General features: G+C 37.9%; 3 protein-coding genes and 1 pseudogene across 4 annotated transcripts; 3 read left to right on the top strand and 1 right to left on the bottom strand.

Moving 5' to 3' along the window:
• The first annotated feature begins 161 nt into the window (after positions 1–161).
• On the top strand, positions 162–4,143 carry LOC121778354 (annotated as a pseudogene).
• A 250-nt stretch (positions 4,144–4,393) lies between these two features.
• Positions 4,394–7,389, bottom strand: LOC121780421. The gene is made up of 3 exons (XM_042178048.1): positions 6,916–7,389; positions 5,974–6,054; positions 4,394–5,112 (listed from the first exon to the last, which is right to left on the bottom strand). Exons 1-3 carry the CDS (start codon positions 7,310–7,312, stop codon positions 4,694–4,696), a joined length of 897 nt encoding a protein of 298 aa, XP_042033982.1. The 5' UTR covers positions 7,313–7,389; the 3' UTR covers positions 4,394–4,693.
• Positions 7,390–14,082: 6,693 nt separating this feature from the next.
• Positions 14,083–20,227, top strand: LOC121779562 (TOM1-like protein 9). 2 transcript variants are annotated; one of them, XM_042176909.1, is made up of 10 exons: positions 14,083–14,494; positions 14,685–14,763; positions 16,180–16,278; positions 16,364–16,477; positions 16,579–16,739; positions 17,302–17,383; positions 17,642–17,727; positions 18,407–18,598; positions 18,804–19,306; positions 19,412–20,227. In XM_042176909.1, the coding sequence occupies exons 1-10, from the start codon at positions 14,394–14,396 to the stop codon at positions 19,996–19,998; spliced, it is 2,004 nt and encodes a 667-aa protein (XP_042032843.1). In that variant the 5' UTR covers positions 14,083–14,393; the 3' UTR covers positions 19,999–20,227. The 2 variants fall into 2 exon arrangements, with proteins under 2 accessions (XP_042032843.1, XP_042032844.1); XM_042176910.1 differs by having other exon boundaries at positions 14,437–14,494; positions 16,104–16,278.
• A 357-nt stretch (positions 20,228–20,584) lies between these two features.
• Positions 20,585–23,298, top strand: LOC121778363 (protein PEROXIN-4). Its single transcript, XM_042175702.1, has 6 exons — positions 20,585–20,783; positions 20,997–21,052; positions 21,692–21,811; positions 21,903–22,031; positions 22,655–22,784; positions 23,038–23,298. Exons 2-6 carry the CDS (start codon positions 21,047–21,049, stop codon positions 23,124–23,126), a joined length of 474 nt encoding a protein of 157 aa, XP_042031636.1. The 5' UTR covers positions 20,585–20,783; positions 20,997–21,046; the 3' UTR covers positions 23,127–23,298.
• Positions 23,299–23,316: the final 18 nt, after the last annotated feature.

The raw sequence follows: 23,316 nt of genomic DNA, 5'->3' as shown, positions 1-23,316 counted from the left end.
CCGCAACCCGAATTGCGACGGTTCCGGTTCGAGAAAATTGCCACGGTTCCGGTTCGGGCGCGGAACAAGTATAAGTGTATAACTGTATAACTTATAGAAACTCACCGCTGGAACCGGAATCGGTGGGCATCTCTACTTAAACCCTAAGTAAACCGCTTCTCTCTCTTTCTCTCTTTCTCTCACAAACACACATACACACTCTTCATTCACAAACAAGCTCCAACTTTCTCTCTCTAGCTCAGTCCAGCAAGGATGGCGCCTTTGGGCGATGAAACAGCGAAGAAAGTCATTCGTCAGGTGACAGCGACGTATCATTTTGAATTACTTAACAATTTTACTATGTAATGGAAGGTGAAAAAAGTTATATGAGTATTTTTGCTCGATTTCAGGTGGAATTCTATTTTAGCGACAGTAATCTTCCGAGGGACAAGTTTTTGATGAAAATCGTCTGTGAAAGTGATGATGGAAGTATCCTTTTCCGCATCAGTATTTTGTAGCATTGGTTGTTATTTACATGGTAGTTTTACAACATACTGTATTGAGTTAATTGCTCACAAAAGCTGTCTTTTTTTGTAGAATCTTCATTGCATTCTCGCGCTGCGACTAATATTATCAAGTTCTTATTGAGACTGAAAAACAGTAAAATGTTAAAACGAGATAAGAAGAGTTTGTTAGACTTTTGCATCAAGTTATGTTATTGTGATTTACAATTGATGTAAAAGTTAAATGTTGTAAAATCTGTAGTTATGATTGTCTGGTCTCATAATTTTTGGTTTTGACGTAGAAGTCTAAAATTTCAGAGGCTCCTACGATAAGTGATTTTGAATTTGATTGCTATTATAGTTTGGGAATCTGCAAATCATGCCTGAACTAATTGCCTCCTTAACTAGATTACAGTGGTAAGTTTGGCATTACTTTCTTCATTCTCTAGAATGAGAGGTCACTTGAATTTAGGAGATGTGAAACCAGAAGATGTATCAGAAGATATTGTTCAGGCTGTGGCTGAAACTCTGAAGACCTCGACTTTTCTGAAGATTTCTGAAGATGGTGAGTTTTCGAAGATCATTGAATGGTGGCATTTGCTGTTTTTTGTTTACTGATAATTTCTTCTTGTAATTTATCAAGGGAAGAAGGTTGGTAGAGTTACTGATATTGCAAAGCCCGAGGAAGTAATTAAGCAGTTAGATGACAGAACGATTGCTGCATCTCCACTGGAGTATGATGTCCAGCTTGAACATGTCGAATCGTTTTTCAGCCAATATGCTAAGGTAGACCTGCTACTGAGTCATTGACGATACAGGTTCTTTATTGTAGCTCAGCCAAGATGTATCCGGTTAATTGTCTTGTTCTTTGCATACATGTACGATATCTATAAACTGAGAGTTCAAATCACTACTATTAACTTATTGAAAGCATTGGCTCAGAAAGTGGGTAACTGGTGTCACTGGGTTTCCTTTTCTTATTCTAGGTAAATAGTGTGAGGCTGCCTCGACATGTTGCCGACAACAGACTGTTATGTGGAACAGCCTTGGTTGAGTTTTCTAGTGTGGAGGATGCTGCGAATGTTTTGAAGCAAACCCTGAGTTATTCAGGGGTCGAGTTAGAACTGAAGCCAAGGTGAGTATATTGATGGAATGCATCATAAAAATATAAAGTATTTCAATTTTTTGTTTTATTCCTTTGCAGTTTCTAAATTTCCAGAGATTGGTTTACATGTTTGAAATGTAATAACTTGGTGCCCTGTTTTTGAACCTTTCAAGTAGATTGTCACAGATCAACTGATTTATTGGCTTAGCAATTTTTCTTTCATCTTTTTCAGTGGGAAGTGTGAACTATCCAGTATTTTCTAATGTGGATCTGCTTTATCTAAGCATCAAGTCTTGTTAGTTTTTTATTTTTATTTTTATGTTTAAGCATCGATAGTATCTAATAGTAGTTCTGGAACACTTCAATCCATCAAAGCTGATTTTTACCACTTTCGTGCAGGAAGGAATATGATGATGCAAGAGCTAAGCAAGAGGAGGTTGCAAAAACTCGAAACCAAGTGGGTTCAAACCGCAAGGAGACGAACAATGCCGAACCTGAGTGAGTTTTTGTAGGATCATTATTTGTAATTGTCCTATTTATTACTGCCATTATTTTTTAAATTTGTTAGTGGTTGTTTGCAGCTATCCAAAAGGATTAATTGTTGCATTCACATTGAAGAGCATGTCTGCTGAAGATTCTACCAAACAAACTGGTAATCACAAACAGCTGAGCGATGCTGTCTATATGAAAGATGGAGATCAGGAAAAAACTCAGGTTGATTCTGAAGAGACTAAAAAAGATATTCCGGAAGATGTTATAGATGCGACAAATATTGTAGAGAATGCGGAGAAGGATGAAGAAAAGGATGCAGTTGCCAATGGTGCAGACACTGAAGTCCGACAACCTGAGGATAATGAAAAATCTGAAGATATCCCAAAAGAAGAAAGAATAACCCTTGCAGCTTGCAAGGACAATAAAGATCTTGTTTTATGAGAGGATCTAAAAAGCATTTTCCAAAAGTTTGGCACCATCAAGGTATTCATTTATCTCCATTCATTGTAATTCCAATTGATAATGATGCCATAGATTGATCCTGTGGTGTGGTTGACATAATAGAAAAATCCACTAGTTAACACATTAATTTGTTATGAAGCAGTGTAGTCTCAAAATTTGAACTATACTATTCATTAATGTTAATTTACTACCTCCGTCCTTGAAAAATAGAAACTTTTGAAACGGCATGAGTTTTAATGCATAATTAGTAAAGTAAGAGAGAAGGATTGGTAAAGTAAGAGAGATGGAGATAAAAATGGGTAAAGTAAGAGAGAGGACGAGAAAAGCAGTGAAAGTAGTGTTAGTGGATTGTGCGGTCCACTTCCTAAAATAGAAAATTTAGAAAGTTTCTAGTTTTAGGGACGGACCAAAATGATAATAGTTTCTATTTTTAAGGGACGGAGGTAGTATTAAACATGCTGTCGACACAAATGATTTGAATACTTAACAGTTATAGTTATGCAATATTCCAGTGAACATATTGGTTGGCAGGGTTGTTGAAGGATGTTATATATCTGTTTGCTTCTAATTCACTCATGGGGAATTTTTAGAACTCTTCTCTTTATATATTTTGTTTAATATCTCATGGTCGTCTGTGCAGTTCATTGATTTCCGGATTGGTGAAAACTCTGGATACATAAGGTTTGAAAATGCTGAATCTGCTCAGAAAGCTCGGGCTGCCACTGTGCTTGCCGAGGAGGGGGGTTTAGTCGGGAAAAAATTCATTACCAATCTGGACCCTTTGACTGGTATGTAACATTCTCTTCCTTGGTTTGAATTATTCTTCTTTAATTTACAAATTGTTTTATTGTTTATATCCTACCGTAAGTGAACCTTATTCTTTCTATGCATGTCTGCATCAGCATTTGTTTCCAATATTGTGCTCTTGTTGATTCAGGTGATGCGGAGAAGGAATATTGGAACGCACTCCGTAGTGGTCAGGCGAAACACTGTGACTTCAAAAATGGCCGTGGAAGGTATGATATCAACCGCACTTTTTGTTTACCACTGCTCTAGTTTTAAGATATTGCTGCTCCTGTTGCAATTTACCAAAGTACTGTATATAATGTGAAGTTAGCCTGTTACGTGCCTTCTGGCACAAAACTCAACTGATAAATTCTGCCCCTAATGAATTGCTCTTTGTTCTGTTATAGGGGAGGTAGGCACAACAACCGAGGTGGTGGTAGGCATTCCGGTTGGAAGCATTCCCGCGGTAGAGACAACGATCATCGCGCTAACAAAGCTCAGAAAGTATAGGCAAAGCATCACTGCCCCCCCTCACCAATTTTGTTCTTTATCTATTTGTTGTTGCTTTTTTAGTCTGGCTATTTACTGCTTGTTCCAGAATTATGGGGTTACTGAGCTTTATGGAATTTATCAAATGTTATATACTATAACGGTTATGTTACTTATTATCATTTTTACCTAGAGTGATTAACTTGATGATTCATTATACAAGGATCATAACTAAATGTAAATGCTCAGTAAAATTGCACTTTAGGTTGCAAAGAGTTTGTTTTTGTTTTCCTTCTGTTTATGAAACCTACCCTTAATTTTGAGTAAGGAAAACTCCCAATTTATAATGCTTGTGAGGTGTAAAAAAATGTTACTGCTGGCATTTTATAGTTTGTTTTGTGATTGTGATTAGTGGTGATACAAAATCTCCAAATTGAGCACAAGTAAATCTCCATAATTTTTTTTGAGGGAGTTTTTCAGAATCCAAATTCAAAAACACTAGTAAAATACAAGTAAAATTACAAAGATCATGCCGAGAGAAAATAGAAGAAATTCAAGACCAGTGTGCGACTATATATATCAAAATACTACTTCATAGCCGTGAAAAAACTGCAAACTTGTAACAATATTTGGCACAAGTTCTTAACAAACTACAAAAAATTCTTCACGGTGTGGAGGAATTTACCAGTTGCCAAGCCGCAACTGAAGATTCCTCAGTAGAATTTTGTACATCTTTGTTCTACTGTGCTATACAACGGTTTCGATGTGTGCATTACGCCATATGCCCTTAAAAGTATCTTCCTACAGCCGTTGCTCAGTGCACATCTTAGAGGTCATGGGGATAGATAGAGAGCTCTATGCCACATGGGAGATGGAATCACACTCTTTGACGAGCGGAGAATGAACGTGCTACGTTTGGCACTTCTAGATAATCATCAGGTTCATCCTCATCGTCTGAGGATAGGATAGACGGACCCATCCATGATCTGAAACCCTCAGTGACACGTCTCTCTACTTCTGGTGTGACTTCTATTGGGCTTGCTTCAAGCATCTCCAACCCAGTGTTTCTACCACCTGAGTCACTCTCATCAAGTATCACAGCTGCCTTTCGTCTCAGAAAGAAGGCAGCTCCTCCGTGTAAAATGACAAAACCCCATGATGCAATTTCGTAGCACCAGAACAAAGGCAAGGAGCAGCTGCTACCAAGTGTTAGGAGAGTGGAGCCAAGGAATAGTGCGAGAAGACCAAATATGATGGAAAACACCAGATTCAGTGTGGATAGACATCGAACACCGCCTATAAATGATAACAAAGAGGAACTTTATAAGATGTCAAGCACAAGAAAGAAAAATTGCAGTGCACTTATCATGTATACCAAAGAGCCATGCACCCACAAGAACCTAATCTCCTTAATTCAGTTCTAGCCACAAAATTTCAGCCATAATTAATTAATCGAGCCTGGAACACATTAAAGAAAGGCCACTTATAGTCCAAACTCCAAAACAGGATAAAATAAGCAAATATTCACATTATAATATTCTAAACAAATAGTAACACAAAAACTACAAGAGGCCATCCTATGGTAAAAAACAAATAGCATAATGAAGGATCCCTAGACAACTAGAAATTAGATTATAATCATCCTCAATAACTTGGTAGCCATGAATTACCCTCAAATTGTTTTTGTTCTAGCAAATAAAGCATTAACATGCTTTTATTTCTTTCTATATGCAATTGCAATGCATCAAACATCTGTTCAATCTTAAGATCCTGGGTCCCAACAACCCCATAACAGCACAAACAATTAGAATTCCTACAGCATCAGCATTGTACAACAAGAGCTTTAGTGCAGGCCAAGTATGATTTCATAGGACTATATACAGGCAGAGATACTTCAGTTAATTATTTGTCTTGGGACCAGCACTCTGATTCTAACAAAAAGGATGTCCATGTCATCATTTTCAGAACAGATACAAATCCATCCATCAGCTATTACTTTATAAAGAAGTACCACGCACACAATTATGTCAGTAAATTGATGTGCTGAAAGCCTGAAACACATGCTTAAACTGGTATATTAGCTTTGACATCCTTGTCCAGGATCCTGGAAGTCCCAGAAAAACATGGTAAAACAAAAAGATAAATAAAATAGTGTACCTCTTCTAGAGGCACAGTAATTGTTCTCAACAACCTTCAAGCATCCATTTCGTGTAGGGGCAGTATAGGTAACAATGATTCCTGTAGGACAAGCAACAATTATTAAAGCTAACTTGAATTTTGAATAAAAAACGTGATGTGCATGGCATTGTTGGATGTAATGACTGATCTTCGAGAAAGGTTTTTTTATATGGGAATATGGGATGTGGTCAATATCAAAGGAACCATGGTTGTCAGGGGAATGAAAGATATGGCTCATTATCCAAAAGTGAAGGATAAAAATTACTATACTACACTATAACAAGCAATTATAACCATTCCTCCTCTACTCTCCTTCTCAAAACCTCCCTACCAAGAACCTTACTGGAGATAAGTAACACATTAAAATCCTTTAGTACTTACTAACCATATTTCCCCTATCATGAGCACGAATGAGGAGTTCTTCCAAAACAGAAAAGAGACTCATGTTCATGTATGGACTGTACTTACTTATCAGAGTACATTTACCATATACTTGTAATCACATCTGTGGTTCTGTGTATAACATTTCAATACCGGACAGCATTTGATTGTAGATATGCAACAGCCATATCACAACCAGGGGACGTGACACTGAAGCAACGCAATGTAGGTTAGCATATTCGTTTAGGTAGGAATAGCTAATTATGTTGTTGTGAATTTAAATTACCCTATCTCAACCATATCTAAAGAGCTAATGTGAAATTTTGGATTTCAAATCCTCATTGCTTTGGGAGTCAGTTACACATTAGGAAGCCATATATACTCATGAGTCGCAGATCAATAACTAGCTACAGTAATCAGTCAAAAATCTCAAATGTGAGCAGCTATAGATAAGAGATAAGTTAAATTCCTACACATTTCAGTAAAACAGATAATCAAAGGAGTACAATCTAAGACGAGCTCAAAACCACAATAACTCACCAGCAATCAAGTAAACCACCGAAACCGCAAAAAGCATCGCGGACGGAAGAAACACAACCATCCAGTAGTAATCAACCGTCTCCTGATCCGTGAGAACAAATGCGCTAGGGAAGAGATCCGATTCCCTGTCTCCGTCGCCGGCCGCGGAGGCCGTGAAATTGACGGGAAGCGGCTGAATCCGGAGGTCGCGGCAGAAGGGGCGGCGCAGGTTGTCTGCTGGAAACACTATTCTGAAACTGATGGCAGTGGATAGAGATATGGCGAGGGAAATTAGGGATAGAGCGAGCAGGATGAGCGGCTTCTGCATCTTGTGCCATGCCTTGTCCTCTTCGCGGAGGCTCTCGTACTCGTGCTTGGGCATGAACGCCTGGCGCAGAGCGTCGCCGATGATCGCCATTTGCGATTGAGGCGGTGACGGTGACGGTGACGGTGTATCTCACATGTTTCGAAGTCTTTTTTGTAATTGTGTGTGTTTTTCTTTTTCTTTTTCTTTTTTACCTTTTTCTTACTCCCTCCGTCCCAAAATAAGATATTTTTCAGTATGGAATTTAAGAAAATGAGGGTTTTGTTAGTAAAGTGAAAAGTGAATAAAGTATGAGAATTAATAAAGTAGAGAGAAAAAAGTAAAATAGAGAATGCCAAAAAAGGGAATGACTCACTTATCTTGGACGTCCAAAAAGAAATGTGAGTCGCTTATCTTAGAACGGATGGAATATTTTTTTTGTCGCAGATCTAGGGTTGGTGGATTGGTGGGTGAAGTGGGGAAGTTTAAACGGAAAATGGGGAGTATGTGCAGTTTCTATTTATCGTTCATTCTATAAAAATATGGGCATTCCATTTATAGAAAGTTATCCTCAACACATTATCTAAATATATCAATTTATTTACAACTTATAGTATTATGGTCCACCATTACAACTCATTACAGTAATAACATGGGTCTCATTATCCACTTTCATTACTTTAACTAGCATTCTCCAACTCTCTCTTATTTTACTAATTATGCATTAATTCTCGTGTCATTCCAATTGCATATATTTTTGTGGGACAGAGGGATTATTAATCTCCGGTTGACATTTTGATTAGAACTCTAAAAATTCTAGTAGTATCAACAATGATCTTCGACCCTACTTGGTATGATGGACATTCCATTCCACATGGTAATAGTCATTCCATCCATTTAGCTAAGGAATGGTCATTCAATTCCATTCCATTTCATTTTCCTTTCTTCTTATTTTAAAATTTTAACAAAATTATATAAATAATATTTTATATTATATTTAAATTTAATATCATCACAATTTTTATAATAAAATTAAAATTTTAAAATTTTTAATAATTAAAAAAATCCACACACACACCACCCCCGCCACACACACACACACTCTTCACACACTACACACATTTCACATATTTCACACACTACACACACTACACACATTTCACACCCTACACGCACTTCACACACTACACACATTTCACACACTTCAACACTCTACACACACTATACACACATTATACACACAAAATACACACATTGCACACAAAATAAACACACTGCATACACTATACAAAAAAAATACACATTGTACACAAATTACACACACTTACAAATTTTACACGAAATATACACACTACACACTTCAAATTTTAGTTCAGTTTTTCAGTTTGATTCTATTTAAATTTTCGAAAAATTTCAGTTTTTCGATTCGGTTCGGTTTGGATCGAAAAAAAATCAAAAAGCTGAAAAAAATTTCAAAAATAAGATGCTTGAAATGTGTGAAATGTGAGTAGTGTTTGTAGTTTGAGAATTGTGTGTAGTGTATGAAATGTTAGTGTATGAAATGTGTGTAGTGTGTGAAATGTTAGTGTATGAAATGTGTGTAGTGTGTGAAATGTTAGTGTATGAAATGTGTGTAGTGTGTGTAGTGTGTGAAATGTGTGTAGTGTGTGAAATGTGTGTAGTGTGTGAAGTGTGTGAAATGTGTGTAGTGTGTGAAGTGTATGTAGTGCGTGAAAAGTGTTTGTAGTGTTTGCAATGTGTGTAGTGTTTGTAATGTGTGTAGTGTGTGAAGTGTGTGTAGTGTGTGTAGTGTTTGTAATGTGTGTAGTGTGTAAAGTTTGTGTTGTGGATATATAGTGAAATTTTATGACTTTGGATTTTGGAATTACAATTTTCTACTTTCGATATGGAATTCAAAATGTGGAATTGAACGATTTGGAATTGCAGTTCAATTCAAAATCCAAATATTTTTGTGATACCGAACAACGGATTTGAATTGGAGGCTCCAATTCCAATTCCAAGCCCTCAATTCCATGGTATCGAACGCATCCTTAAATATATTTTTTTGGTAAAATCAACATATTAGTTATTCATATTTCATTCCATTCCATTTCTATATTAATTTGTAGTTATCAAACATAAGAATGAAATCAATCAAGGAATAACAATTCCATTCCCTTTGCACTCCTTGTGCTTATCAAGCACAAGAATGTGTGTAGTATGTGAAGTGTGTGTAGTTTGTGAAATGTGTGAAATGTGTGTAGTGTGTGAAATGTGTGTAGTGTGTGAAGTGTGTGTATTATGTGAAATGTGTGAAGTGTGTGTAGTGCGTCTAGTGTGTGAAATGTGTGTAGTGTGTGAAGTGTGGGTGGATTTTTCAATTATTAAAAATTTTAAAATTTTAATTTTATTATAAAATTGTGATGATATTAAATATAAATATAATATAAAATAATATTTATATAATTTTGTTAAAATTTAAAATAAGAAGAAAGGAATATGAAATGGAATAGTCATTCCTAGGGCTGGGGGAAAATATCGAAAAAATGATATATCGCTCGTATCGTATTGAAAAATATCGAAAAATTATCGGATTTTCGATATATCGTAATTTTCGATACGAAACGATACCGTATCGTAAGTTTTCGATACGATAACGATATGAATTATCTTATATCGCGATATATCGTTTTATATCGAATATACGATATATATCGATATTTTTGATATATCGTTTTATATCGAATATTCGAATATATCGTATATATCGAAACATATTTGAAATTATAATTTTCGATATACAGTTATTCGATACGATATCGATATTTCGATATATCGTACTGAAATTCGATATATCGATATATCGAATTTCGGTACGATATATCGAAATATCGATACGATAACGATATTGATATTATCCATATCGAAAGTTCGATATATCGAAACTTTCGATACGATAACGATATGAAATTCTTTCATATCGATATTTTCGATACGATATACGATACAACGTTTTCGATACGATATCTCGTATCGACCCACCCCTAGTCATTCCTTAGCTAAATGGATGAAATGACTATTCTCATGTGGAATTGAATGACTATTCCAAATGGAATGTTGATTCCTAAGAAAAAAATTTACCAAGCAAAGAAATGGAATGAAGGTAGTCATTCCATTCCCTTATTCCATTCTACAATACCAAGAATGGCTTAATGATTTGAGTTGTACTATTAATCTCTGATTGACAGTACGATTCAAGCTCCAACATTTCTAGTAGCATAAAAAATGAGTTTAATGATTTGAGTTGTATTAATCTCTAGTTTAGGCCATCCACTACGCTGTCTCTATACCGTCCCTTAAACCGTCTCTTAACTACTATTTGAGCACTATTTGAGGGCCCCACTGTCCTTTTTTCCTCCATCCCTTAACTAAGGGACGGAACCTGCAACGCTCCGTCTCTTAACCGTCTCTATACCATCCCTTAATTACTATTCATTCAATTTCATTTAGAATTTTTTTTCTACCCAATTCAATTTAAACAAACACACTTTATTAAAAACCACACTTTATTAAAAAACACACAAACTAAATAAACACACAAAATAAAAAAGACACAAAATAAAAAAACACACAAAATAAAAAAAACTACTCCGCCGGCGAATCATCCTCTGGAGGCGGTCGAGGTTTAGGGGGTGTCGGAAGGTCAAGTTGTGCTGCCATAGCAACAATTCCGTTCCACCAGGCCGTGAATTGGGCGTACGAGAAGTGGGAAGTGTCCGCCATTGTTGCGGTCATGTACGCCACCATAAGTGTGTCCGAGCCTCCCCGCGAGCCCGAGGCCGGCTGGCTTGATTTGCCTCGGCCCTTCCTTGCTCTAGCCGCTTTCGCCGCTTTCGTCCATTGCGGCCGACAGCGCTCACGCGCGGATCCTCCAGCATCGCCGACCGTACCCGCAAACTCCCGGGATTCAGCCTCAGGTTGGCTGATGCCATCGGTGTCACCACCATACGCACCACCAGACGAGTATTGGCCACTCGCCTTATGCTTCGTGCGCTTCGAGGTTGAGCCCGAGCTGGAGCGGAAACCTCCGGCCCACCGTTCCTCGTCCTTGACGGTCTGCCAAACATCAACAAATCTGAATTGATGACCCTCGTCCTGGTAGTAGGCGCGCAAAGCGGACGTCAAAATGTCGGTGGTCGTGGCGCCGCTTTGGTAGCGCGCCTCTTCAGTCGAGTAGATGCCGCAGAATTTTTTGATCTGTCGGTCGACTCGGTCAAAGTGAGAGCGGAGCATTTTAACTTTGCGCTTGCGGGAGCCTTTCGGCTTTATCTAGTGGTAGACCTCGCAGACCTTTTCCCAAAAACACTTCCGGGTTTGTTGATTCCCGACGATGGGATCATACGAGACCGTGATCCAGGCGTTGTACACCGCCATCGTTTCGAAGTTGCTGTACGGATGCCGGCCAAGATCCTCTTCTTCTTCTTCCTCCTCGTCCTCGCCCGCCTGGGGTTGTACACCGCCAGTGCCACCTCCACCGCCTCGGCCACCTCCACCGCCAGTGCCACCTCCACCGCCAGTGCCACCGGGAAAATCCTCCCGGATCTGGGATAATCCCTGCGAATACCGCGTGGCGGAGGGACGGACATATGCATCAAGGTCAAAATTGGGTGGTTGGTACCCCCCCCGGTGTCGCCGAACCCTGAGTCCCAGGGGTTGACGAACCTCCACCGCCCAATGTGTTGATCATGGTCTCCCAATCGCCGAACGCGTTGAGATCACACCCGCCGGAGCCGGAACCGCCGTAGTTGCCGTCGCCGTCGCCGGACATCTTGAGTTGGTTTATGAAAATTTGAGAGAAAATTTGAGAGAAAATTTAGATGATAGGAAGAATAGATGTGTAGTTGTGTGTGAAATGAGGATGAGTTTAGGAGTATTTATAGAGTAAAAAAATTAATAAAAAATCAAAAAAATTATAAAAAAAAATAAAAAAACGGTATTATTACCGTTACAATTTTTATTTATTTATTTAAATTCGATTTTTTTTTAAAAATATTTATTGCGTCAGCACGTGACGACGCCCACTCGCTGGCCGGCGAGTGGACGTCACGCACGACGCCGGGTTGCTCCACGTCGCCTCGGCGCGTGGCGAGACAGCCCGTCTCGTGGCTCGCCGGGACGAGACGCGGGACGAGATGGAGGCTGCAACGCGTCGCGCCGGGACAAGACGCGAGACGCCGGCGAGACCCGTAGTGGATGGTCTTACGGTCTGATCCGAGCTCGTAATATCAACAATGAGTTTAATGATTTGAGTTGTACTCCATTAATCTTTGATTGACGGTCTGACTCGAGCTCTAAAAATTCTTTTAGTATCAATAATGAGTTTAATGATTTGAATTATATTCATCTCTAGCTGACAGCATTAGTCAAGCACTGAAATTTCTAGTAATATCAACAATAAATTTGATGAGTTGAGTTAGCTCCAATTGACAGTATTATTGAGATCTTAAAATTTTAATAGTATCAACAATGAATATAATGACTGGAATTTTATAATCTTCAATATAAATACGAGAGTAGTAGAGATAATTACTAAATATTTTGCTTTGAATTTATTATTTAAATTTTTTTGTTCTTTATTTATGATAAAAACTTACTTCATGTTATTATTTGACATTTGAACTTATATGTAATCTTGTGGAGTAATATTTTTACTATTAGCAATCAAAACATGAATTCGTACTATTAAAAGGATAGTAGCTCTTAATAAATTTCAAGCGTTGAACTAAGGTATAAAACGACAATATTGAAAATACATAAAAGAGAATTCTTACAATTTAAAACGTTGACCGAGCTAAAAATGTAGATCCCAACTCATAACTATTGCAATAAATCGAAAGATTTTTTAGAATATTATTAAGTCCTAATCACCGATTCACCACAATATGAAATTAAGTTGGATTAAATGGTAGCTGAATTAGTTTTGAAGAGAGTTTAAAATGTTAGGTTCAAATTTCGATAATGATAATGTGAGAATTTCATCCATTAGGCTATCCACAATGGCGCCTAGCGCACCGCCTAGCCGAGCGCCGGCGCTAGGCGAACCATTGCAGCTTCCAAAAACCGCCGAGCGGTTTTTCGGAATTAAAAATCGCCTAGCGCTAGGCGGTATACGGGCGCTGGGCGATGCGCTAGGCGATCCGCTCGGCGCCATTGCAGCGTCCAGATCGCCTAGCGCATCGCCTAGCTGATTTTTTTTAATTTTCGAAAATATTTTTTATTTAATTTTTGAAAATATTTTTTTATTTAAATAAGTGTACACTCCGCACTTCCAACTTATTTGATGTCTCATTATGATCACGTTGATCAATCAAGTTAACCCACTTACACTAAAAATGTACTTTTTTTTATTATTGTAATTATTTTAAATTATTGTACTTTTTTAAAATTATAGTACTTTTTAAAATTTTAATAGTATTATTAATGTTTCCCGTATATGTCTCGTAAATTAAATTTCGTATATTGTGTTATTAGTGATGTGGCTATTGATGTGGTTGGGCTATTTATGATATGACTAGGCTATGGCTGAGCTATTTCTGATGTGGTAGGAGGATTTTTAGTATTGATGATGTGGCAGGAGGAGTTTGTGGCTGAGCTATAGCTGGGCTATTGCTGGGCAGGGCTATCACCACTGTGGATACCTTATGATGACTTCCTGAAAATACGACCACTTTGTTATGAAATAATAGGCATTTGAATTTACAATATTGATAATTGAAGTCAACCAATGAATTCAATTATGAGCAACAATAATTGAAAACACGTAACCCCCCATATAAAAACCGACGTGGCCCACCAATGACCAAAACCCACTATTTTTCTCGAACGCTACCACCACCGTCCGATGCTCATAGTCGGCGGCGTCAATCATCATTAACATCTCCACGCGTCCCAATTACCCCATCCTAACATTGATTTTTTTTTCTACTACATCCAATATTACAAGAAATAGTTCAAAAAGCTAGAGATTGGATCCCCCGAGATCACATTTTTGTCGCTCACGAATTTGTTATTTATCTTCATGTTTTTTTCGATTCTCGGGGGAATTCGGTGGATAGTTTCTCGCCGGCGTTGACGCGTTGACTTCATTTCAATCGCTGTGGAATTAGGGTTTGTGGATTGAGCAGGAGGAGAGAAGATGGTGAATGTTATGGTGGAAAGAGCCACCAGCGATATGCTGATCGGGCCGGATTGGGCTATGAATATTGAGATCTGTGATATTTGCAATCACGATCCTGCGTAATCTTCTTCTTCTTCTTCTGCTGCATGTTTGCTGTGACCTTTATAATTATTTTTTTTTCTTTAGTTTTTAGTTTAGGAAACTTGATAATTATTAGGAATAGCTGGAGCTCATGTAGTCAGGAAACGTTGTGTCCTTGTTGATGATGGTGCTGCTTTGTGAACTTACGCTCAATTTAATTTTTATCAGACAAGCAAAAGATATTGTTCGAGGTATAAAAAAGCGCCTTGGTAGCAGGAACCCGAAAGTTCAGCTGCTTGCCTTAACAGTAAGAGCTTAAAATCCTCGCCTGACACTTACACTCTTGTGTGATATCATATGCACATGCGGTTGTCTATTCATATTTCATAATAATCAAATGAATTAATCCTAATTGGTTATCAGCTGTGGTTCTTAATGCTCAATTGGATTGGGTATGCAGAATCTGCTATTATGAATGAATATGAATAGACAATCTAGGTAGGATTCCATCAGGGAAAATATTTCATTTTCTTCAGTCATTATCTACAATTACTGGGGATGCACTCTTCTGGGTGATGAAGGGTACTCTGAATTGAATATACTGAAACAAGCTTTTTCGTGCATATGACACAAGTTGCCAGTTCCTAGCTTCTCAAAATTATGCTTCTGGTTTCTTGAAGAGATTGTTGTTGCAAACTTGCAATCCATTTCAGACACATTTACACTTTATTAGTGTAGAGCATGAACAATTGCAAACTGGGTGCAGTTACTCTCTTCTTTCAGATCATTGGAGAGGGCTTGGGTATTATCAAGCACTTGTAATTGAATAGGTTGACAGATGGAAAGAAGACACAGACTAAGTTGTTTGTGTCCTGTGGATTTGGACGGATAAAATGAAGTATAACATACTGAAGAGTAAAATATGTCCTTTGTCAAACCGTAACACCTGATTTAAGCTTATACTATGATTTTTTGTAAAGGGACTAATATTCCAGAAGAGTACACATTATATAAGTTGAAACAAACTTAGTTTTCTGATGTTGTAGAAGAAATCCCTGTCTCTTGGTCGTGGATAAGGATGTATGAGGTGCATTATTTTGAAAAACGAGAAACTATAAGTTTCCTTGTAAGTAGTATTAGAATATAAAATGGCAGACATTGTTAGTGCGATCTAAATAGAGTAAAAACAAGAAATTAAAACCTACCCGCACTCTGGGAGAGATTGGAACTATTGAAAACTATGTTTGTTGAGACCAGTGATCTTCTACTTGTGGAATTTAATGCTATTTAACAACTGAAGAAGGTTAACAGGAAAGACATAATTACAAAAAAGTAACAAAAGAGGCTAAAATGATAGACTGTACACTTAAACAATAAGCATGTTCCATATTGCAATAAGTTTTTATTATTAAACTTTTTTCCAGAACATTGAAAATTTTACTTTTGATTATAACATCCTGCAATTTATTGGATGAGGATCCTTGTATTGTATAGCATCCACTTAGATGGGATGCATTATGCATACTTGCTAAGATGGGATGGTATGTGAAAGGCATTGGTTAATTGTTATTGCTCAGAGGGAAGGTAAGAATGCATAGATCTCGGTGTGAACTATCTTGAAATGCTTTTGTTATCCCTTTCTTGTAGAGACACATATCCTTGTAATGGAAGAAGTTTTCTAAACAGCTCAGTCAATTGCAAATGTTTTCATTGCATTTTCTAGCTATTGGAGACTGTTGTGAAGAACTGCGGTGATATGGTCCATATGCATGTTGCAGAGAAAGATTTGCCTCATGAGATGGTGAAAATAGTGAAAAAGAAGGTATCAAGTTCATAGATGTCCCCCACTATCTGTCATTGTCTTGATTACGTCCATGCCTTTAGTGATGCAAAATTTATCACTGCAGCCAGACTTCCATGTCAAAGAGAAGATATTGATTCTAATAGATACTTGGCAAGAAGCTTTTGGTGGACCAAGGGGAAGATATCCTCAGTATTATGTGGCATACCAGGATTTATTGGTACTTATGCTAGGATATACCTTCTTGTCTTAGTACTTAATTTCTGATGCATACACCACTTTCTTTCTTTAAGCTTATACTATCTGTGTCTTTTCTTTCAGCGTCTTGGGGCAGTTTTCCCTCAGAGATCTGAGAGCTCAGCTCCTGTCTTCACACCACCGCAAACGCAACCATTGTCATCTTATCCACCAAATATTCGGAACCTAGAACCTAGAGCTGATGGAGCTGAGTCTTCTGCAGGAGCTGAGTTCCCAACACTGAGGTGAATTATTCTCGAAAAGAAATATTTAAATGGTTAATGTTCTTCATTTTCATAGATTTATGTCATGTGTCGGTAATTTTCTTTTAATTGGAAATCTGCAACGCATTATCTTTCATCTAATACGACGCTGTCATGCCTTCTTTACATTATCTTCTGCAGCTTATCTTCCTTCTGACTGGCTTGACAATTCACTTATAGCTACTTAAGTGAAGCCTATGCCAAATGGATTCACGGAGATAAATATCATTTTGAAAAGTTGAAATGTTGGATGTAAAGAGAAAAACATTTCTTCATTTTTCTACCTTATTATTGTTACAAATAATTGGAGTTCTTATTGAGTATTTAAAGTTATGAGCTTGTTATGGGTAAAAGCTCATTAATACATATGAAGGTTTCAAATGCTCTTGTATAAATGCCATTTAAACCTAGTTGATCTCCTTGGCTGCATTTGGTAATTATGCTATCAGGAATTGCACTAAAATTGTGGCTACTTTATACTCTGAAGTTTTGTATTTGGGATTCTATTTATCTGATTATTTCTGTACCACTGGTTTTATGCCAGCTTGACGGAACTTCAAAATGCACATGGTATCATGGATGTCCTATCAGAAATGATGAGTGCTTTAGATCCTGGAAACAAAGAGGTATCGTCACGCTATGGATGAAACGCTTTTCATATGATAATTGGAAATAAAGTAGTTCTATGGGGATTGATATTTAAAAGAATGTAAAAATATGAATAGTTTGCAGGATGAGCCTATTCTGTTTTCCAAGATTCGCTTGTACTTGAGTTGTTAATGGAAACATAACTCACTCATACTATGTTTATGCTATAATCAATTATTTAATGTTTCTTAATTCACTTTGTATTTAAGATATTAAACTAGAGTACCTGTTGGCAGGGAATTAAGCAGGAGGTCATTGTTGATCTGGTCGAACAATGCCGCACATACAAGCAAAGAGTAGTACACCTTGTGAACTCAACTTCGTAAGCTGTTGTTTATTTACAGTCTTTATTACCTATTCTGGTTTAATTTTTCTCCACATTTCTTTAATGTAACAATATATGAATATAGTCTTTTGATAAGATAGCATCTATTTGGTGAATATCCTGTAATAAATGTTGAAGGATGATGATACTTCCATCTGGTGCATTTAGTTTTTTATTTTTCTAATCAGATGTCTGAGAAAAAAAGTTTGTTCTCACTTTAATTGCAATATAGAAGCTGGTGTTTTATTTGGGGCTTAGCAACTTCCTACTCACAATGCCGGTTGGGGTGAAATGTCTTATATTTGTTAGAGTATTTGTTTGATACAGATTTAACCGAATTCTTCCAGTTAGGGGGAAAACTTGAAAATTAGTCAAAGTTTTTGTCCATAGTAGCTGCATGTTTTTATGCTAGTTAGAACAAATTGAGTGCCTTCTGTATTGCTTTGTGGATATCAAGTAGCTTCTGTTGCACCCGGTATTGATGTGATATCTGTTAGTTATATGGATTCTTGTCGATGGATAGAAATGCTCTACCTCTCTAGCATATCTGTAGTATTCACCAAAAGTTTGTTCTCACTATAACTTTACTTGTGCCACAATATTATTTTGGTTGGTTTTGATTAAGGAAAGAGTGTCATGCTAACTATTGGGCTCTCTTTTATTTTTTCTGATTTAGGGATGAATCACTATTGTGCCAAGGGTTGGCACTGAATGATGACTTGCAACGTGTACTGGCAAAGCACGAAGCACTTGCCTCTGGTGTTGCCCCTGTTCAGTCAGAGAAGATAAATCCTGAACCAACTAAAGCCTTGGTACCTGTTGGTGCTCCTCTTATCGACACTGGTGATGCCAAACAATCTGACCGAGGGTAAATTTCAATTCCGCTCTTTAGCATCTTTGTTCCATATGGCTGTTTGAATTTTTTTTTGTTTTGGTCTCATCGAGACAAATAATTTTGTGTCACTTAAACTTGAAATTCTGAGCTCTTGTAAAAGATGTTTTGCATTTGAAACTATGATACCTCAAGGTGATTATGAATTAAATACCAATTGATGAGATCACTTTTTTTGCAGCTCTACATCGAGTACTAGCTTAGGGACACAGTTGTCTATCCCTCCTCCTGCGACTAACGGCCAGTTGTCAACTCCAATAAAGACTGATCCAAAGATAGATCTTTTGAGTGGAGATGACCTCAACACACTGGCACTTGTTCCTGTGGGACAGCCTCAACCAACTAGCCCCGTTGCTTCTCAGCACAATGCTCTTGCTCTCATTGACATGTTTTCAGATAGTAATAACAACCAGCCGTCAACTCCTGTTGGGCACGGCTATCCTCCTCCTTCTCAGTTTCAGCAGCCACAGGATTTCCATACTCCGCAGCCTTCTGCATATCCTAATGGCACTTGGAATGGTCAAATAACCCAACAGCAGCAACCACCCTCACCAGTTTACGGTCAAATGACCCAACAGCAGCAGCCACCCTCACCAGTTTACGGTCAAATTACCCAACAGCAGCAGCCACCATCACCAGTTTACGGTCAAATGACCCAACAGCAGCAACCACCACCAGTTTATGGTATCATGTTTTCTGGATTTTATGTCAACTATACACCCCCCCACCAAAAAAAAGGTTGTAAGCTGAACCTGAATCGTACCTATATTTTATCTTTTGGTGTTGTAGGCGCTCAGGCAAGTTACTCTCTCCCCCCTCCGCCATGGGAAGCAGAACTTGACAGCAGTCTACCTGCAGTAAACCAGCCTCAACAAATGCAAGCAACTCAAGGAATAGTAAATCATACCCAACCATCGCCTAGTGGAGCTTATCTTACAGGTCAGCCGCCTGTGGCTCATGATCAGGCGGCACTTGGCGTGTACAATAACAGCAGCCAGTTCACAGCAATGCATCCTTATCCGATGCAGAACCCGCAGCAACCCCAACCCGTGGTTATGTATCCTCAGCAAATGCAACCTGCCCAGATGGGATACATGTATAATCCTCAGCAGATGTACAGCAACCAAATGCCTGCTGGGTATGGCTACGGCTCTGGCTACCCACAAGGCCAAAATCAAATGCAAAATGCTTACTTTGCTCAGCAAACCATATCCGCGCTGTCAGTGAGGGACGACAGCGGGCTGAGGAATCCAGTGTCGAGCAATCTTCCATCTGGAAGGCAGTCTAGGCCGGAGGACAAGCTATTTGGAGACCTTGTCGACATCTCAAAATTCAAGCCGGGGAAGACAACACCAGGTAGAGCTGGGAGCATGTGAAGAGATAGATGGGTTTCTTTGCCTTGACTTTTGCTAGTTTGTTTGCTAACTCGCGTGGCCTGCTGCATATATATTCTTCACCTCCTTGCGCCGTGTTGCCTTCAATTTATCATCTCTTCCTCTTATTTTTTGTTATGGATTTCTTGTCATTAGAATCAGACACATTTCATTGTAGAAACGAAAACTCGTATAAAAGAAAAAAAACATCTCTTTTTTTTTGCTTGATCCACTTTGGTTTGTCTAAGTCCAAGATGATCAATTTTTTGAAACAGAAACAAACTTATCTCCATTTTATTTATTACCAATTAACATAAAATGATAAATATGAGTCCATTTTCTTTGGGATGGATGAAGTACAGAAGGGAAGGTCTCAAATCAATGAGAAATAACACCAAAAACTCTAAATATATGATGAAGAACAATATGGTTAATAAATTGCATAAATATATGATCATGGTAATACATGCATTCCATACTGTAGATATTTTTAAAGCATGGTTCAGTTGATATTGCAACTTAAAAATATGTTCACATAAAGAGTACAAATAGAGTGAGTTTTTTCATTAAAAAATTATATGCTCATGTAAAGATTACGAAAAGATTAGAATGCGTGTAATGCGCCGTCACACAGAGGATTACCGCTTACCGGTTCCTGGGAGTCTGATGCACCGTAATACAGATGATTACAGGTTCTCCACGTAGAGCTCCTTTTCCTTTCCTCTCTCTGACGTTTTTCATTCTCAAGTTTCCAACTCAATTCAGCTGAACCTCATCAATTCACTACGGTAAGTATCTTTTCTTTTTTTCATGTGAATTTGCTATTGTGTTGAGTTCGATACAGGATTTTTGTTTCCTGTTTGATTATTGTTTTTTTTCCGCGAGAGAAAATTGCTTCTGTGTATCTTTTTAACTGATTCTCGGCCTTTCGGCTTTGTGATCGGTGGCATAATATTGCTAATTGTTGATTAAAACTTCGAATTTTGCTTCAATTGATGCAGACCTTACACTAGATTTGGTTTGAATTTGATAGCAAAAGCCATTGTTGAAAATGCAGGTTAGTGTTGTCAACCGCTTTCATTGTTGTGATGATTTCGTTTTTCAATCTTAACCTATCTTTTCGTATGATTGGGAATAGTTTCCATCTCACAAATATATACAAATTCGTTGTTTCCATGTTGGTGGTGAGACAGCCTACATGTTATGCTCGATTCCGTGTGATGCCAAGCTGTAACCCTAGATTGTTGAAATTTCTATCAGGCTTCCACTTCATTTTGATGAACATTGTTTTTTATTTAGTTTTGTAGCTCTACCTTTGTATGATTACTAAACTATGTTGACATTTTAACTGGATATCCAGCTGAAATAAGTTCCTGATGCCGTGATGCGAGTTTTTCTGCAAACTTAATACGAAAATAATGGGTCTTGCTTGAGAATTGATCTGAACAGATACCTATAGGTTAAAGAATTATAAATTGAGAGGCAGTAGGACAGTGGGTTAATTTAGGTCAGTATCATGATTGATGTTTCAAAAAGGGGGTTTACTGAACTGGAGGAATAGATTCTTAAAGCGTATTCTTTGACGATGAGACCTGGATTTCATGCCTTTTATTTGCGAAAAGGCCTCAACTATCAAAATATCCAATGCTAAGTCTTTGTTGAGAACTTTAGAATTGAGTCAATGCTCTTAAAATAGGCATCAAGGGCAAGGCTCTTTAAGGAATACAAAGAAGTGCAGCGAGAGAAAACGGCAGATCCTGATATCCAACTCGTTTGTGATGATTCAAACATATTTAAATGGACTGCCCTCATAAAGGTACATTTTACTGTTTCTTGTGCTTCATTGTCTGCCATGAGACATTTTCCGAGTAGAGCATTTGATAAAATATTACTTCTGTGATACGTAGGGGCCATCGGAAACTCCTTATGAGGGTGGAGTTTTCCAGCTTGCTTTCTCTGTACCTGAGCAGTATCCTTTGCAGCCACCTCAAGTTCGGTTCTTAACCAAAATATTCCATCCAAATGTGCATTTCAAGGTATTTATTTTCTTTCCTAAACTTTTAAGGTATATTGTCTTCAGACAAAGCGATAGCTTTCTAGTCTCACTCTACAAGGCAGATGCTGAAATTTGCTGGAATTCTGTCTGTATTGTTGTTTGTGGAAATTAAGAATTCTGCATGAGAAAAAGCACGTATGGTTTGAGTGATGAAACTAAGGATCCAAATGATGCCATAGTTTGTGACATGAAATGATTGAGATTATAATAATGCTTTGGGTATATATGACTAAATGAATGTAATGAGTTGAACTTCGTAAGTGTTAAAGCTCTCAAATCTTGTCCCACATCGACTTGGTGATGATCCTAGCTCCTCTATATAAGTGTGGATAACCCTCCCCCTTATAAGGCCTTTTAAGGGGTGAGTGACCCATTTCTAATAGTAAGCATCGGCACATGCTTATGGTCGTGGCATACTACTAGCTGCAATATCATAGAAAAAAACCTTGAACTTGACCATGTCACTTACACTTCTGCAATCATTGTTAACTTGCCTATAAAGTTGAAGCATAGCCTATTGGCATTTTCTGTTTATGTTTTTATTTGGGATAGCAGACGCCATATGGAATAAAATTTGAAGCTGTGATTTTTGTTTTCCTGCAGACAGGTGAGATTTGCCTTGATATATTGAAGAATGCTTGGAGTCCAGCATGGACGCTGCAATCAGTTTGTCGAGCTATAATCGCTCTGATGGCTCATCCAGAGGCTGATAGCCCGCTTAACTGTGATTCAGGTATTTCCCCCCAGTTTCCTTCATAAACTACCCGTGTGGTATTGTGGTACTTTCTGAGTAGTTTTACAGCTTCCAAGAAACATTGAGATAAGTTTGAAATGACATTTAAAATTATTTGAGTTCATATCCCCACTGTAAAGAACATGCAACAATATAATTTTCTGAACATGTGATTTGGTGAAGTCCAGCTTCTCTTGTGATTTGTTTTGGAGTAGTTAGAGTGATGTGTTTCTGGTTGGCTGTCATTGCATAGGCAACCTTCTCCGGTCTGGTGACGTCAGAGGATTCCAGTCTATGGCCAAGATGTACACAAGACTTGCAGCCATGACCAAGAAGGGGTAAGAGAGAAGGATTTTATACCGCTGGATTCTGACTTTCCCAAGTATGGAGTAATTTTCTCGAAGCGTAACATAATTGCATGTGTCTAAGTGTATGTTTCAACTTTACAACCGTGTGCTTTTCATTCAACTGTGCATTTGTTAACATGTTTTTAGCATTAGCATCCTTTCCCAAATTGTTCATTTCCCTTTCA

Source organism: Salvia splendens, chromosome 19, assembly GCF_004379255.2.
Source record: "Salvia splendens isolate huo1 chromosome 19, SspV2, whole genome shotgun sequence".
Classification (NCBI taxonomy): Eukaryota; Viridiplantae; Streptophyta; class Magnoliopsida; order Lamiales; family Lamiaceae; genus Salvia; species Salvia splendens.
The sequence above is the reverse complement of the archived record's forward strand: the minus strand, read 5'-3'. Positions and strand labels throughout refer to the sequence as shown.